Source organism: Urocitellus parryii, chromosome 6 (genome assembly GCF_045843805.1).
Source record: "Urocitellus parryii isolate mUroPar1 chromosome 6, mUroPar1.hap1, whole genome shotgun sequence".
In the NCBI taxonomy this organism is placed as follows: domain Eukaryota; kingdom Metazoa; phylum Chordata; class Mammalia; order Rodentia; family Sciuridae; genus Urocitellus; species Urocitellus parryii.
In genome coordinates, this window is record NC_135536.1 from 88135600 (window position 1) to 88150294 (window position 14695).

Here is a 14695-nt window from a genome sequence, read left to right on the forward strand (position 1 = left end):
TTTTATTGTACTCTAACCCTTCCTCATCTGCATTTTATTGTATATTTTTTAAATATGTGTATATATACACATATATATAATGTTAAATTGTAGGTAGACACAATACCTTTATTTATTTATCTTTTTATGTAGTGCTAAGGATCAAACCCAGGGCCTCACACGTGATAGCCAAGTGCTCTACCATTGAGCCAGAACCCAACCCTTATCGTATATTCTTACACTAAGAGCTTTTATGTTTTTAAACACTGGTAAGATATTAATCTATATATTTATTTAGTCTCAATTTGTAAAATTTACAGTGCTAAAAAACCCTAAGTAATTCCTAATGTAAGTGATAAGAGTGAAGATGTTGCTATCTATGTGAGTATGAAATCATTTATTGGGTTACTTAATTAAATGTTTATTGAAGTGGTGGCTTAATTGTAAATAAGAATTCTGAGGGCTGGAGTTGTGGCTCAGTGCCTAGCATGCATGAGACTGGGTTCAATCCTCGGCACCACATAAATGTAAAATAAAGATATTGTGTCCACCTAAAAAAATAAAATATAAAAATATATATGTATATATAAAAAGAATTCTGAGGGCTGGGATTGTGGCTCAGTGGTAGAGCTCTTGTCTAGCATGCAGGAAGCAGTGGGTTTGATAAAATTATTATGTCTAATACTTTTGTATTATGTCTAATACTTTTGTTAAAAGATTGATTTGGGCTGGGGATATGGCTCAGTGGTAGAACGCTTACCTAGCATGTACTCTGCACGGATTCAATCCCTAGCACCATGAAAAGAAGATAAAGGCATACTGTGATTTTGACTAAATGCCAACAGGGGTTCCCAAGGTCTATTTGCTGTCACTTTCTGGGCATCACTTTTCATGACTGAACAAAAGCTGACAGGGTCTTCACTTATGCAGTGTCATATCTTAGTTTTAGGAATGATATCAGTTCTCTGCTTCTGGGAACACATAAATGTAAATCTAAAATGAGTAAATTGAGATATGCAAAATGATATAGAAAGGGATTTGATTTCAGATATTTTATGTTGTGAATTCCTGGATGCTAAGGATCTACAACTTAAAAAAAAAAAATTCATTTGAATTTGACAGTAGAAACCTTTGAAAGACAACATTGGTATCGCTGGTATCTTAGAGAAGACTTGTAGTTCTAGCACTTTGATCACAGACTTTCCAGGTAAGGGTTATTATTTGGTTGATTTAACATTCCTTAATTTTCTCAGGCTGAGGCAGCTAAATTAGTTCCAATGGGTTTCACCACTGCAACTGAATTCCATCAAAGGCGGTCAGAGATCATACAGATTACTACTGGCTCCAAAGAGCTTGACAAACTACTTCAAGGTAATATGAATTCGTTAACCCATGTTGTAAACTGTTTAGCAAAGTGTGCAAGTTATAGGAACAAAACTGAAATATTTAAGCATGATTTACATGTTAGATATTGTAAAGGTAAAATTTCCAAGCTGATTTTAAGCCACAGAGCCTGAGTTAAAGTGTAAAAGACCAGGCATCCTAAAGTTTCCAAAGTGCAGAGATTGGGTTAAAAAGTAAAAGACTAGGTATTGTTAGAGTCCCTCTGCTACCCCCAAAACCTGTAATCCCTGTAGCTGTTAGGACAATACTGGAACTGCCCAGTAAATATTTCCACTGACTTTCTGGTTGTTTAATAGCTAAGGGTTCCGAGTTGCTTGGCACGTAGGCATTGCAGGACCTAAACCAATCAGTTTGAATGTGTACCCCACTTAGGAGCACCAATCACCCCTGTCCAATCTGTTCCCGCCAATGTATGCACTAATCCTGACTCAGGGTTGTTGTTCAATTTTCCCGCGCCTCATGATGATTTGTTCTGATGTATGCAAAGCCCCCCACCCTCTCCAAAAAGTGTATTTAAGCTCCGCTTGAACTCTGCTCTGGGCTCTGGGCTGCTCTCCCTTCTTGAGTGAGCACAGAGTCCCAGCGCGCTGGAATGGATCCTCAATAAATCCCCTTTTGCCAATTGCATGGAGTCAGTCTCTTGGGTGGTCTCTCCCTCCGATGTTTCACCGGACCCCCCTTACAATATGATTAAGACTTAAGGGAAGTATCCACATTGAAGAATTAAGACTGCTAGGTGTTCAGCCAGATAAAATGAGAAGTTGTGCTCCATTTGTGTACAATGAGTTGAAAATTTAAAAAAAAAAAACTTTGGGGGTTGGAATTTGACTTATAAAATAATAAAATTATCTTTTGTTTGTATTTTTATGCGGTGCTGAGGATCAAACCCAGTGCTTCCCATGTGTAGGCAAGCCCTCTATCACTGAGCTACACTTCCAGCCCCTAAAATTATCTTCAAGTTAAATAATTCAGGCAATAAACTTCCTCTGCTTAAGGAATAAAACTAGTTATGATCTACTCTACCACAAGGTTGAAAGTTTGCTGAATAAAAATCGCCTTTGTACTTAGGTATGGGTGGTGATGGGAATTGAACGTAGGTCCTCATATGTTCTACCATTCCCAAAGTACTCTGTTTTAATACTAATAGTGTAATGCACACTAATCTTCAGGACTTTAAGGAAAACTAGGGTTTTTGAACTTTTGAAGGCGTAGCTATCTAACTGGTATAAATTAGATTTGGTTCTTGCTTCTTTCCCTGTTATCTCATCATTCAACTTTTCTTCCTTCTTTGGGTACAAAATGCCATGGATTCTGGAATAAAGCTCAAATTTGAGTGTTCATCCTCTCTCCAAAATCATTTAAAATCTATACACCTCAGTTTTCTCCAAAATGAGGATAAAAGGACTTTTTACATTATAGGTTATTCAAAATAAATGAGTAATACATATAAATGTAAACTACAATGTTAGGTATATAAGATACACTTAGTTTTATGTAGTATCATTTTTAAATAGCTGCTTATTGATTTGTAACAATACAGTTTTGTATCTTGGTTGTGGTGGTAGGTTTTTTTGGGTTTGTTTTGGTGCATCTCCACCCCCACCCCACCCCAGTACTAGAAATTGAATCCAGGTGTGCTCTACCACCAAGGTAAACATTTAGCCTTCCGTAACCCCCCTTTTTTCTTTCTTTCTTTTTTTTTTTTTTTGAGAGAGAGAGGGTCTCACCAAGTTGCTAAAGTTAATTTCAACCTTAAAATTTTCATACCTCAGCCTCCTAAGTCGCTGACACTACAGTTGTACACCATCACCCCCCAACTATTAATGGTAGTTACTTGAAGCTGCACATTGGAAAAAATTGTCTGGAACTGTACAGTCATGTAAGTGTGTGCATGTGTAACTGGAGAAATCTGAACAAACTCTAGCTTATACCAGTGTCAACTTTCTGATAGGCTAGATGAAGAGTACACAGAACCTCCCTGTACATTTCTTTGCAACTCTATAAATCTATAATTATTTCAAAATAAGTTTAACAAGTTACTGCTTATTGAAATTTCAATTTCTAAGTTATAAAAACATCTTTCTGATGAGCTCCAACAACATTTCTAATGTTTCATTGTAGTCTCAACATTTTATTGTTCTGAGAAGTGCTTCTTGTTGCTTTTAGGTGGAATTGAAACTGGATCTATCACAGAGATGTTTGGGGAATTCCGAACTGGGAAGACCCAGATCTGTCATACACTAGCTGTAACATGCCAGGTGAGCTAATTAAATCAGCAAGGATTAGTTGTCTCGTGTATTTGCAAACATCTATTAGGACAGACATAAAGGGACTTTCTTTGTCCTCAGGACTCCTATAGCTAGTTGGAAGATAGACTCCTACTGCAAATCTTCCACATCATAGAAACTTCCATATCACTGATTTCAAATACTTTCTTATCCCTTAGGCCTCTCCTGGCTTTACCTGCCCTTTTTTTCATTAGTTTGCATATTATGGTTGATCATTAAAGTAATTCCTTTAGAAATAACCTCAACTTTTGTATCCACTTGAAGAGATACCAACCTTAGAGGAATCCTATTTCTCGGTATTTGAACCCAAATTTTTTACTGATCATACTGAAGAAAAATCATACCATAAAGTTGACTGATTTCGCTTTAAATTCAAGATTTAAATTTAGATTAGCATTCAGTACTGTTTGGCTAATCTACTGAGTTTCTCCAGTTAGGTATGCTCTCCTAAACTTTATCTCATACTTGGTCCTTTCTCCTCAAACCTTCATGTTTCTTTCAACCCTCACTCTGAGCCAGGGATCTAACCTGCTTTTCACGTCAAATCTACAAATCCAGCTATAATTTTACCCATCTTTATTTCAAATTATGATGGATATGTGTCCCTTTTCCTCTCAATAGCTCATCCCTAACACTGTGATCTGATTACCATCTGTTGCCGTCCTCTCACAGACTCCTCCTTCCATTCTGTTTGATTTCTCTTAGATGTCCTCATCAGAATACAATTATGCCTAGTATTTCCTTTGTTGGAAAATCTCCCCTTGGGCTGGGGATGTGGCTCAAGCGGTAGCGCGCTCGCCTGGCATGCGTGCGGCCCGGGTTCGATCCTCAGTACCACATACAAACAAAGATGTTGTGTCCACTGAAAACTAAAAAATAAATATTAAAAAAAATTCTCTCTCTGTCTGTCTGTCTCTCCTCTTTCTCTCTATCTTAAAAAAAAAAAATCTTCCCTTGTTTTCTTTTACTTATGCTCTCATTAATGGGTGGATTTGGGAACATACACACTGGGTTAAATAATTGCTTAATACGTTCATTTAAGTAATAAATACAGGAATCAAACTAGACTTCAGAGCATTAAAACCTTCATAAGGGTAGATCCTATAACTGGCTTGTTCCCTGCTGTGTTGCTAGAAGCTAAGTCATTATTTGTTATTCAGTAATCATTCAATAGAATTTGAATGGATGGAGATTATAGAAATGAAGTTCTAGGGCATGCCTGACATACTGTAAAATAAATGATACAAAGGAAATAGCTTAACTATTTAAAGGAGAAGGAAGGATTGCTTTACTCTAGAGTAATCAGAGTATGTATCTTTATAAAGAAAGATATTGGAAGCCAGACAAAGTGGTGCATGTCTATAATCCCAATGGCTTAGGAGGCTGAGGCAGGAGGATCGAAAGTTCAAAGCCAGCTTCAGCAATGTAGCAAGACTAAGCAACTTGGCAAGACCCTATCTCAAAATAAAAACACAAGGAGGAGTACTGTTTGGCTAATCTACTGAGTTTCTCCAATTAGGTATGCTCTCTTAAACATTATCTCATACTTGGTCCTTCTTAAATTATGATGGATGAGTGTCCCTTTTCCTCTGGCTCAGTGGTACAGCACTTGCCTAGCATGGGTAAGGCACTGGATTCAATTCTCAGCACTGCATATAAATAAATGAATAATAAAAAAAAAAGGTCTGTCAACAAAAAAAAAAAATGAAAAGGACAAGGGATGTGGCTCAGTGATTAAGTGCCCCTGAGTTCAATCCCTAGTACCAAAAAAAGAAAGATAGAAGGATAGATGGTTATTGGAGTAGAGTTCTAAAGGATACAAAATTTAGGAGAAAGAAATTAAAAGAATTTAAGTGTATTGAATGGAATACACAACACACTCGATGGGAAGACATAATGTATAAGAAGATAATACATAAATCTGTTCACATATAGCCTGTTTAGCAGTTAGGTAGAAAATTGTAGGATATGAACCTTAAAAAGATATATCAAAATGGGGCTTGGTGGCACATGCCTGTTATCCCAGCTACTGGGGAGGCTGAGGCAGTCAGATGACAAATTAAAGCCAGCCTGGGTAATATAATGAGACCCCTTGTCTTAAATTAAAGTACTTAGGAGAGGAGAAAAGAAATCAAGATCATATCATAAATCAAGGTCTTCAGTGTAGATACAAAGTATAAAATTGGGCTAGGGACATAGCTTGGTGGTAGAGTATGTGCTTAGCATGCATAAGGTCTAGGTTCAATCCTCAGCACCAACACCAACTTCCAGTGAAGTTTAAACTTGGTTCTGTAAAGAGTAGGGAATATTTCAAAATTTTCAACAGGAAAATAAAACTTGGAGAAATATTCTGGTAGCAACCTGTTGAAAAGTTAGAGCTGAGGATATTTGATCTAAGATTATTAAAAGCATCTAACTGGAGAGTTTTATGGAAATATGAGTTCAAGTTTAGAGACAATGGGTTGGTGGTGTCCAAAAAAAAAACCCAAGTGAAAATATCTAGCAGAGGTTTCTTAATATATGAGACAGGGTCTTCAATACAATGCCTAGGCAGGCTTTGAACTCCTGAATTCAAGTGATCCTTTACCTCAGTTTTCTAAGCAACTGGGATTGCAGGCACGTACCATTGTACCCATTTTATCTACCAGTATTGATGAATATGGAATCAAGTCATGTACAGAAGTAACAGTGGAATCTCTGAAAATGAAATATCTACAAGAGAGTGTAGAATATAGAAGAGAAAGCTAACAAACTTCCTGGTTAGTGTCAAACAGTATTTAGTGGGTGCCTTTTTTCTTTTCTGAATAGGTCATCTTCACATTCTCTGGCTTTAAGGATATAATTCCTGGGAGTGGGTCAGTCCAGGTTCATAGAATCTGGACTATTCTTATGAACCAATTCTTGCATCAAAATTTTTTGAGACTTTACCATCATTCTTGATATTTCAAAGAAAAATTATTTCTTGTTATTTTGTTTACAATACTGAGGATTGAACTCGAGCACTTAACCACTGAGCTACATTCCCAGTCCTTTTTATTTTGAGACAGTCTGTCTCACTAAGTTGCTGAGTCTGGCCTTGAACTTGAAATCCTCCTGCTTTGACCTCCCATGTCATTGGCATTACAGGCATGCTTCACCATGCCCTGACATGGGCCCACCATTTTCTTGAGATGATGAATGCTGTTTGTTAAGGTAGAAGAATATTCTGTTTCTTTATGAATAAGTTTATCTACCATCAAGCAAACCAGCTTGATAGTTTTGTTTTTCTATCATTTACCTTTCTCACTTACATTTTATTGCTTCTTTGATTGCTCCACTGATCTTCCATTTATTTATTTATTTTAAGTTGCAGATGGGTACAGTGCCATTTATTTATTTATTTGTTTATTTAGTGGTGTTGGGGATTCAACCCAGGGCCTTGTGCATGTGAGGCAAGCATTCTACTGAGTGAGCTATATCCCCAGCCCCCAATTTATTTTTTTTTTGTGTGGTACTGAGGATCGAATCCAGTGCTTACATATGCTAGGCAAGCATTCTACCACTGAGATACAACCTAGCCCTCTCCACTGATCTTTTCTTTGCAAACCAAAATATCACCATATGTCTTATGAGACAGCCAAGTTAGAATTTCAATATCAAGTACACCTGTGTCATTGTTGGCCCTCCTCATGAATAATTCTGAGAAAGAAGGAGTTTGAAGAAGAAAGAAAGAACTTTGAAGATAACAAAATATTGAGGAGAGTGGTAGTAAGCTATAAAACTTGCTTGAGCACCATTAGAAATTTGATAGCTAAAGTAGAAGAGCACTATTTAAGATATTGCTTAAGGAAAAAGGGGTAAGAATGTAGCTCTCAGTGGTAAAGGGCCTCTGAACTCAAACAAACAAACAAATAAAAAAAAACAAAAACTGTATTACCCTTTTGGGATGTAGCTCAGTGGTAGAAGACTTGACTAGCATATGTGAGGCCCTGGGTTTGATACCTAGCATAGTGGTTGGAAGGGGATTTAACCTTAATTGGGTCATTGAACATGATGTGTGGCCTTTTATTTATTCATTTATTTATTTATTTTAAGATTTTTTTTAAAAAAGATGGACATTAATATCTTTATTTATTTTTTTATGTGGTGCTGAGGATCAAACCCAATACCTCACAAGTTCTAGGCAAGTGCTCTACCGCTGAGCTGTAACCCCAACCCCTTGTGTGACCTTTTTATTTATTTATTTATTTTTAAAGAGAGAGAGAATTTTTTTAATATTTATTTTTTAGTTTTAGCGGACACAACATCTTTGTTTGTACGTGGTGCTGAGGATCAAACCCTGGCCACAGGCATGCCAGGCGAGCGTGCTATCGCTTGAGCCACATCCCCAGCCCTGTGTGACCTTTTTAAATAGAAATGTTTTACCTATGTTAACAACTGCTTTGATTTTTGTCATGCTGGGGATCAAACCCAGAGCTTCCTTGTGTTAAAGAAGTGCTCTACTGTTGAGCTACATCTCCAATCCCCTCATGTTGTTTTGAAAGGGATTTATGTAAAATAAATATTTACACAGTATATAATGTTCATCATTGCCATGGCAATTAAACATATGCTAATGCTCTGAAGTTCTACAAATAAAGTCCTAACCTGGGAATGTTTATTAAGTTGTCATATATTGCCTGTTGACTATAAACTGAAGCAAAGGTCTCAGGTAAATGTAGTCTCTTTATAAATATAACATTCAGGGCTAGGGCTGTAGCTCAGTGGTAGAGCACTTGTCTAGAATGTATGAGGCACTGGGTTCAGTACTCAGCACCACATAAAAATAAATAAAATAAAACTATTTGTCCATCTACAACTAAAAATATTTTTTAAAAATTCACAGGTGGCTGAGCAACTATAGATCTTTGATCTTTTTTCAGAGAAAAAGAATGTTAATTTGTTAAAAGTTGAAAGGATTACACTTAACTAGTCTAAGAGCTAGGACCAGGGGTATAGAGAGGATGTTAGATTACTGCTTATATCTAAACATTCTTTGTTCTCACTGTTCAGATTTTCTCAACTTAATGAAGTGAAAACTTGCTAAGAATTGGATGTCTAACACTGAAATTATATAAAGTTGAGAGCTACAGTTAAAATATAAAAATACACTCCATATTTGTTCAGAGTACTAGACTAATTTAAAAATTCTGAAAAGATAGGTTGGGGCTGTAGCTCAGTGGCAGAGTACTTGCTTCACGTGTCTGGGGCACTGGGTTCTATTTCTTAGCATCACATAAAAATAAATAAAATACAGGCATTCTGTCCATCTACAACCACAAAACAATTTTTAAAATTCTGAAAAAATAATTTAACATATGTATTAAGTTTAAAAGTATATGCTCTTAAAAATGGGAGTTCATAACTCACTTGAAACTAATGTCTGAAATATGATATGTCAAGAGCCGTGTAAGGTTTTGAACAACCAATAAAAAAAAAAAAAAAAAAAAGTATATGCTCACTAGACATAGTGGAGCACACCTGTAATCCCAGTGGTTTGGGAGGCTGGCAAGTTCAAGGCCAGCCTCGAAACATAATGAGGCCCTGTCTTAAAACAAAAAATTTAAAAAGAACCAAGGATGTGACTCAGTGGTTAAGCACATCTGGGTTCAATTCCCTGGTACCAAAAAATATATATATAGTTTATAGTTTTTTATCATTTACCTTTCTTATGTGTGTGTGTATATTTTCTTTCACAGAAATATACAAAGAGTAAATATACAAAGAATTTTTTTACCATTAAAATGGTAAAAATGAGAAACAACATGCATAGGAAGAAGAGTTAAATTATGATACTAAGCAGTTATTTAAAAACAGCTAAAAATATTGTGCTGTAGCCCAATAACACAAGATGGCTGTGGTCACACTAATAGGGCAAGTTGGAGAACATAGCCTGTAGTTGATCTGCATCTGCTCCAGGTTACCACTGACTCAATTATATCTGACACCTTCTCTGTTTCCTTGTTATCAATCTGCCTATCTGTGCCTAGTTATCTATGGCCTCCCTTCTGTCTAAGGAGGTCCACCCAGTTGCAAAAGAATTTTCTTATGATAGCATTCACAATATCAGAAAGTGAGAGAAAGGGAAAATCATTCATCTATATCCTGGAGACTTAGCCCCAGAGTATCCAGATTTCCTCCTCTCCACAAACTTCAAAAAGCTTCTACTTTGATCCTGTTGGCCATTGGTTCTACATTTTTAACCTCTGTCAAGGCCCTCCTTTTGTTTTATACATGTCTTTTGTTCCTTGCATACATTCACATGATATAAAAAATTTTTATCTTCCAACTTTCCAAATAGTAATATAATTATTCTCTTTCTAAATTAACAAAGCCTTCCACAGTAGAGTATACAACAAAATCAGTGCCCTAAAATTTGGGGAAATCATATCTTCAAAGTACTTTTCTGTACATCGAGTACTATTTAAATGATTTACAAGACTTTATTTAATCCCAGCCATATCGGTGTTTATAGCAGCAAAATTCATAATAGCTAAATTATGGATACAGCCCAGATGCCTGTCGATAGAAAAATGGATAAAGAAAAAAGTTTTTTCTAAGATTAGCATAGGGTATTTGCCAGCCCCTGAATGTAAAATGTTCTAAAGGATTTTCCTCAAAATCCAAATGGGACTTTTGGGTCCAAAATAGATTTCTAGTTTGGAAACTATCCTTAAAGCATCATTCACATAAAATTTGTAGAATTAACTTAAAGGTGTCTGACATGGGATGGGTAGTCTAAAATAGAGTTTTCCTTGTGGCCTATGAGACTGTTTTCATAATATTCTGTGTTCTTTTCTTGCCTCTTTTGTTTGATTCATTGGGTGTGTGTGTATGATTTTGAGGTTTGGGGATTTGGAGTTTTTTGTGTGTTAGGTTCTTTAGGTTTTGAGGCTGGGAATTAAATTCAGGGCTTCATGCATGCTAAGAATTTTGCTTTTTTTTTTTTTTTTTTCTTTTTTTTTCTTTTTTTTCCCTTCCCTCCTCCCTACTTACTATAACAAACTATTGTTTTCCTTTTTCACTTTGTTCACTTTTAACACCTATATATACTATTGCAGCAAATACCATGTCTCTTGCTTATATTTTAAACTTTCTATGGATGCTTCTGGGCCATTGACAAGCCCCTTCAGTAGCCCTTTGAAATGAACTCTGCTCAATAAAGTGAAGTATAGGGCTAGGGCTGTGGCTCAGTGGCAGAGCACTTGCCTACCATGTGTGAAGCACTGGGTTCCATCCTTAGCATCACATAAAAATAAACAAATAGGGGCTAGGAATATAGTTCTGTTAGTAGAATGCTTGCCTCACATGTACAGGCCCTGGGTTTGATCCCCAATACCACAAAAAAATAAATAAATAAACAAACAAAGGCATTCTGTCTATCTACAACTACAAAAAAAGAAGTTCTTTTAAAAAGTGAAGTATAGGGGCTAGGGATGTGGCTCAAGTGGTAGCACGCTCACCTGGCATGCGTGCGGCCCGGGTTCGATCCTCAGCACCACATACAAACAAAGATGTGTCCACCAAAAACTAAAAAATAAATATTAAAAAATTTTTTAAAAAGTGAAGTATAAATTTGTTCTGATGCTAAGATTAATTGGGGATTGGATTAGGATCCCTTGTTAATTAGACCTAAATGGGTAAATGATCTTCTAATTATTTGTACTAATTAACTAATACATCTTCTATTGGTATGCAGTCAAATTTTTTCACCTACTTTGAACTATATTTCTGAGCAATCTATCTCTGACAAGATTCTAGCTTTGTGTGCTATTAGACATAATATGAGAGCTTCATGTCTAATACCAACTGTGTTTCCATCCAAAGGAAATGACTTCTTCCTGCCTCTTATCATTTTAGAGATTTTATTTTTCTTCTCTGCTTTATCGGGAGTAGGAGGAATTATAGACCTGTCATGGGGAACTTGGTCCACCTGTATCAGAAATATCAATTATTTCCACTGTTGTTTTTTGGTTTTCCTCTTTAGCTTCCCATTGACCGGGGTGGAGGTGAAGGAAAGGCCATGTACATCGACACTGAGGGTACCTTTAGGCCAGAACGACTGCTAGCAGTGGCTGAGAGGTAGGTTATTTATTAAACTAGAAAATATATGGCTGCACTTGTCACTGTGCAGAGTCTCACTGAATTGCTCAGGGCCTCAGCCTCCTGAGCAACTGGTATTACAGGCATGTACCATCACACCTAGCATGACTTACAGATTTCAACACTATTCCCATAAAAATTTCAGCAAGCTTTTTTGCCAAAATTGACAAACCAGTTATAAAATTGATATGAGAATGTAGGAGACTCAGAAAAACTAAAACTAACACTGGTGATTGCCAGTGTTAGTTTGGCTAAAGAATATTTCTTGTGTTACTTCACATCCCAAATTATGTATATGGTTCAAAAGAATGGTCTTCTGTAGTAAAAGGAAAAGGGGGTGGAGGCATTATTTAGTCAATGTATTAATCACTGTCAGACTGGATAAAAAATAAATTTATGGGTCTGGGGTTGTGGCTCAGCGGTAGAGTGCTCGCCTGGCACGTGCAGAACCCTGGGTTCGCTCCTCAGCACCACATAAAAATAAATAAGTGAAATAAAGGCATTGTGTCCAACTATAACTAAAAAATAAATTTAAAAAATAATAATAAATAAAAATAAATCCAACTACATACTGACTTCCAAAGAAACACTTCAAAATTCAAAGACAAATAGGTTGAAAGTAAAAGGATAGAAAAAGATGTCACATGCAAACAGTCACCATAAGGAGGATGAATAGTTATATCAGACAAAATAAATTTTTTTTTTTAAGAGAGAGGAGAGAGAGAGAGATAATTTTTTAATATTTATTTATTTATTTCTCAGCGGACACAACATCTTTGTTGGTATGTGGTGCTGAGGATCGAACCCAGGCCACACATATGCCAGGCGAGCGCGCTACTGCTTGAGCCACATCCCCAGCCCAGACAAAATAAATTTTAAGACAAAAAAATAATAATACTGATAAAGAGGGACATTTTATAATTAAAAGGTCAGTTCACCAGCAATAAAAAAAAAATATCTTAAATATATACACACCTAACAGCAGAACACCAGAATAAGTGAAACAAAAACTGAAGTAATTGAAAGAAAAAAAAAATGGACAATTCAACAATATTTGGGGACCAATATCACTCTCACTTTCAATAATAGATGGTACTTTCAGGGGCTGGGGATGTGGCTCAAGCGGTAGAGCGCTCGCCTGGCATGCGTGCGGCCCGGGTTCGATCCTCAGCACCACATACCAACAAAGATGTTGTGTCTGCCGAGAACTGAAAAATAAATATTAAAAATTCTCTATCTCTCTCTCTCTCTCTCCTCTCTCACTCTCTCTTTAAAAAAAAAAAAAAAAAAAAAAAGATGGTACTTTCAGTGTCAATAATGAGTTCAAGGCCTTGGTGAAGGTTGTTATTTTCATCAACTTTTTTGTTGCTGTGCCAAAAGACCCAACAATAAGAATAAGAGGAGAAAAAGTTTATCTGGTTCACAGTTCCAGAGGTCTCAGTCCATACATAGATGTCTATTTCAGTTACTCTGGGCAGAAGGTTAGGCAGAACATCACAGCAGAAGGGTGTGGAGGATAAAAATAGTTCAGGGCATAGCAATCAGGAAGCCGAGTGCTCTGCCCAACAGGGATAATGTGAACCCCAGAATACACTTCCACTGGCTCATCTCCTCCAGCCACACCTAACCTGCCTATAATTACCACTCAGTTGATCTATATCACTGGGTTGACACACTGATTGGGTTAAAGCTCATAATCTGATGTGTCTGTGTATTCTTGCATCGTCTCACATATGAGCTTTTGTGGGGCATCTCAGATCTAAATCATAATAGATGTCTATGAAAAATCTATTACTGGCATCATACTTAACAGTGAGATTTTGAATGCTGTCCTCTTAATGTCAGGAAAAAGGTGGTAGGTAGGTCCTTGCCAATGCAGTCAGATAAGAAAATGAAATAAAAGGCATCCAGTTTTGGAATGGAAAAAGTAAAACTGTCTATTTGTTGATGACATGATGACTGTATGTAGAAAATCTTAAGGAATCCACACAAAAACTAGAACTAGAAAAAAAAAAGTTCAGCAAGGTTGTGGGATACCATGTCAATATGCAAAAATTAATTGTGTTCCTATATATATATATATTTTTTTTTAAGTTGTTGATGGACCTTTATTTTATTTATTTGTTATGTGGTGCTGAGAATCGAACCCAGTGCCTCTTGCATGCTAGGCAAGCGAGTTACCACTGAGCCACAACCCCAGTCCCTGTGTTCCTATATATTATCAAAGAAATTCAAAAAACAGTTTCAGAGGCTGGGGATATAGCTTAGTTGGTAGAGTGCTTGCCTTTCATGCATAAGGCCCTGGGTTCAATCCCCAGCACCACAAAAAACAAAACAGTTCCAGTTACAGTAGAATGAAAAAGAATTAAAACAGTGGACAGGTATGGTAGCACTTGCCTGTACTTTCTGCTGCTTTAGAGTCTGAGATAGAAGGATCTCTTGAGCCCATAGTTCTAGACCATTCTGGGTAACATTGTGAGACCTGTCTCAAAAAAGAAAGAAAATGTTTCAGAATAAATCTGACAAAAGTAAGACACATTGAAAACTTTAAGCCTTGCTAACAGAACTTGAAGATGAAATTCCACATTCATGGGTTAAAGGCTCTACTATTAAATGGCAGTCTTCCTTAAATTGAATACAGATTTTTTTTTCTTTTTTTGGTACTGGGGATTGAACCCTGGGGTGTTTAACCACTAAATGATATATCCCCACCCTTTTTTATAAATATAAATAAAATAGAGACAGAGTCTCACTGAATTGCTCAGGGCCTCAGCCTCCTGAGCAACTGGGATTCTAGGCATGTACCATCACACCTAGCATGACTTACAGACTTCAACACTATTCCCATAAAAATTACAGCAAGGTTTTTTGCCAAAATTGACAAACCAGTTATAAAATTGATA

General features: G+C 36.5%; 1 protein-coding gene across 1 annotated transcript in view; it reads left to right on the forward strand.

Annotated features, from left to right (window-relative positions):
- Positions 1–14695, forward strand: part of Rad51 (RAD51 recombinase) — a 28063-nt gene that overhangs the window by 5744 nt on the left and 7624 nt on the right. Inside the window, exons 4-6 of the mRNA XM_026392339.2 lie at positions 1233–1350; positions 3550–3641; positions 11677–11771. Coding sequence (XP_026248124.1) covers positions 1233–1350; positions 3550–3641; positions 11677–11771 — 305 coding nt within the window. The remainder of the gene's footprint in view (positions 1–1232; positions 1351–3549; positions 3642–11676; positions 11772–14695) is intronic.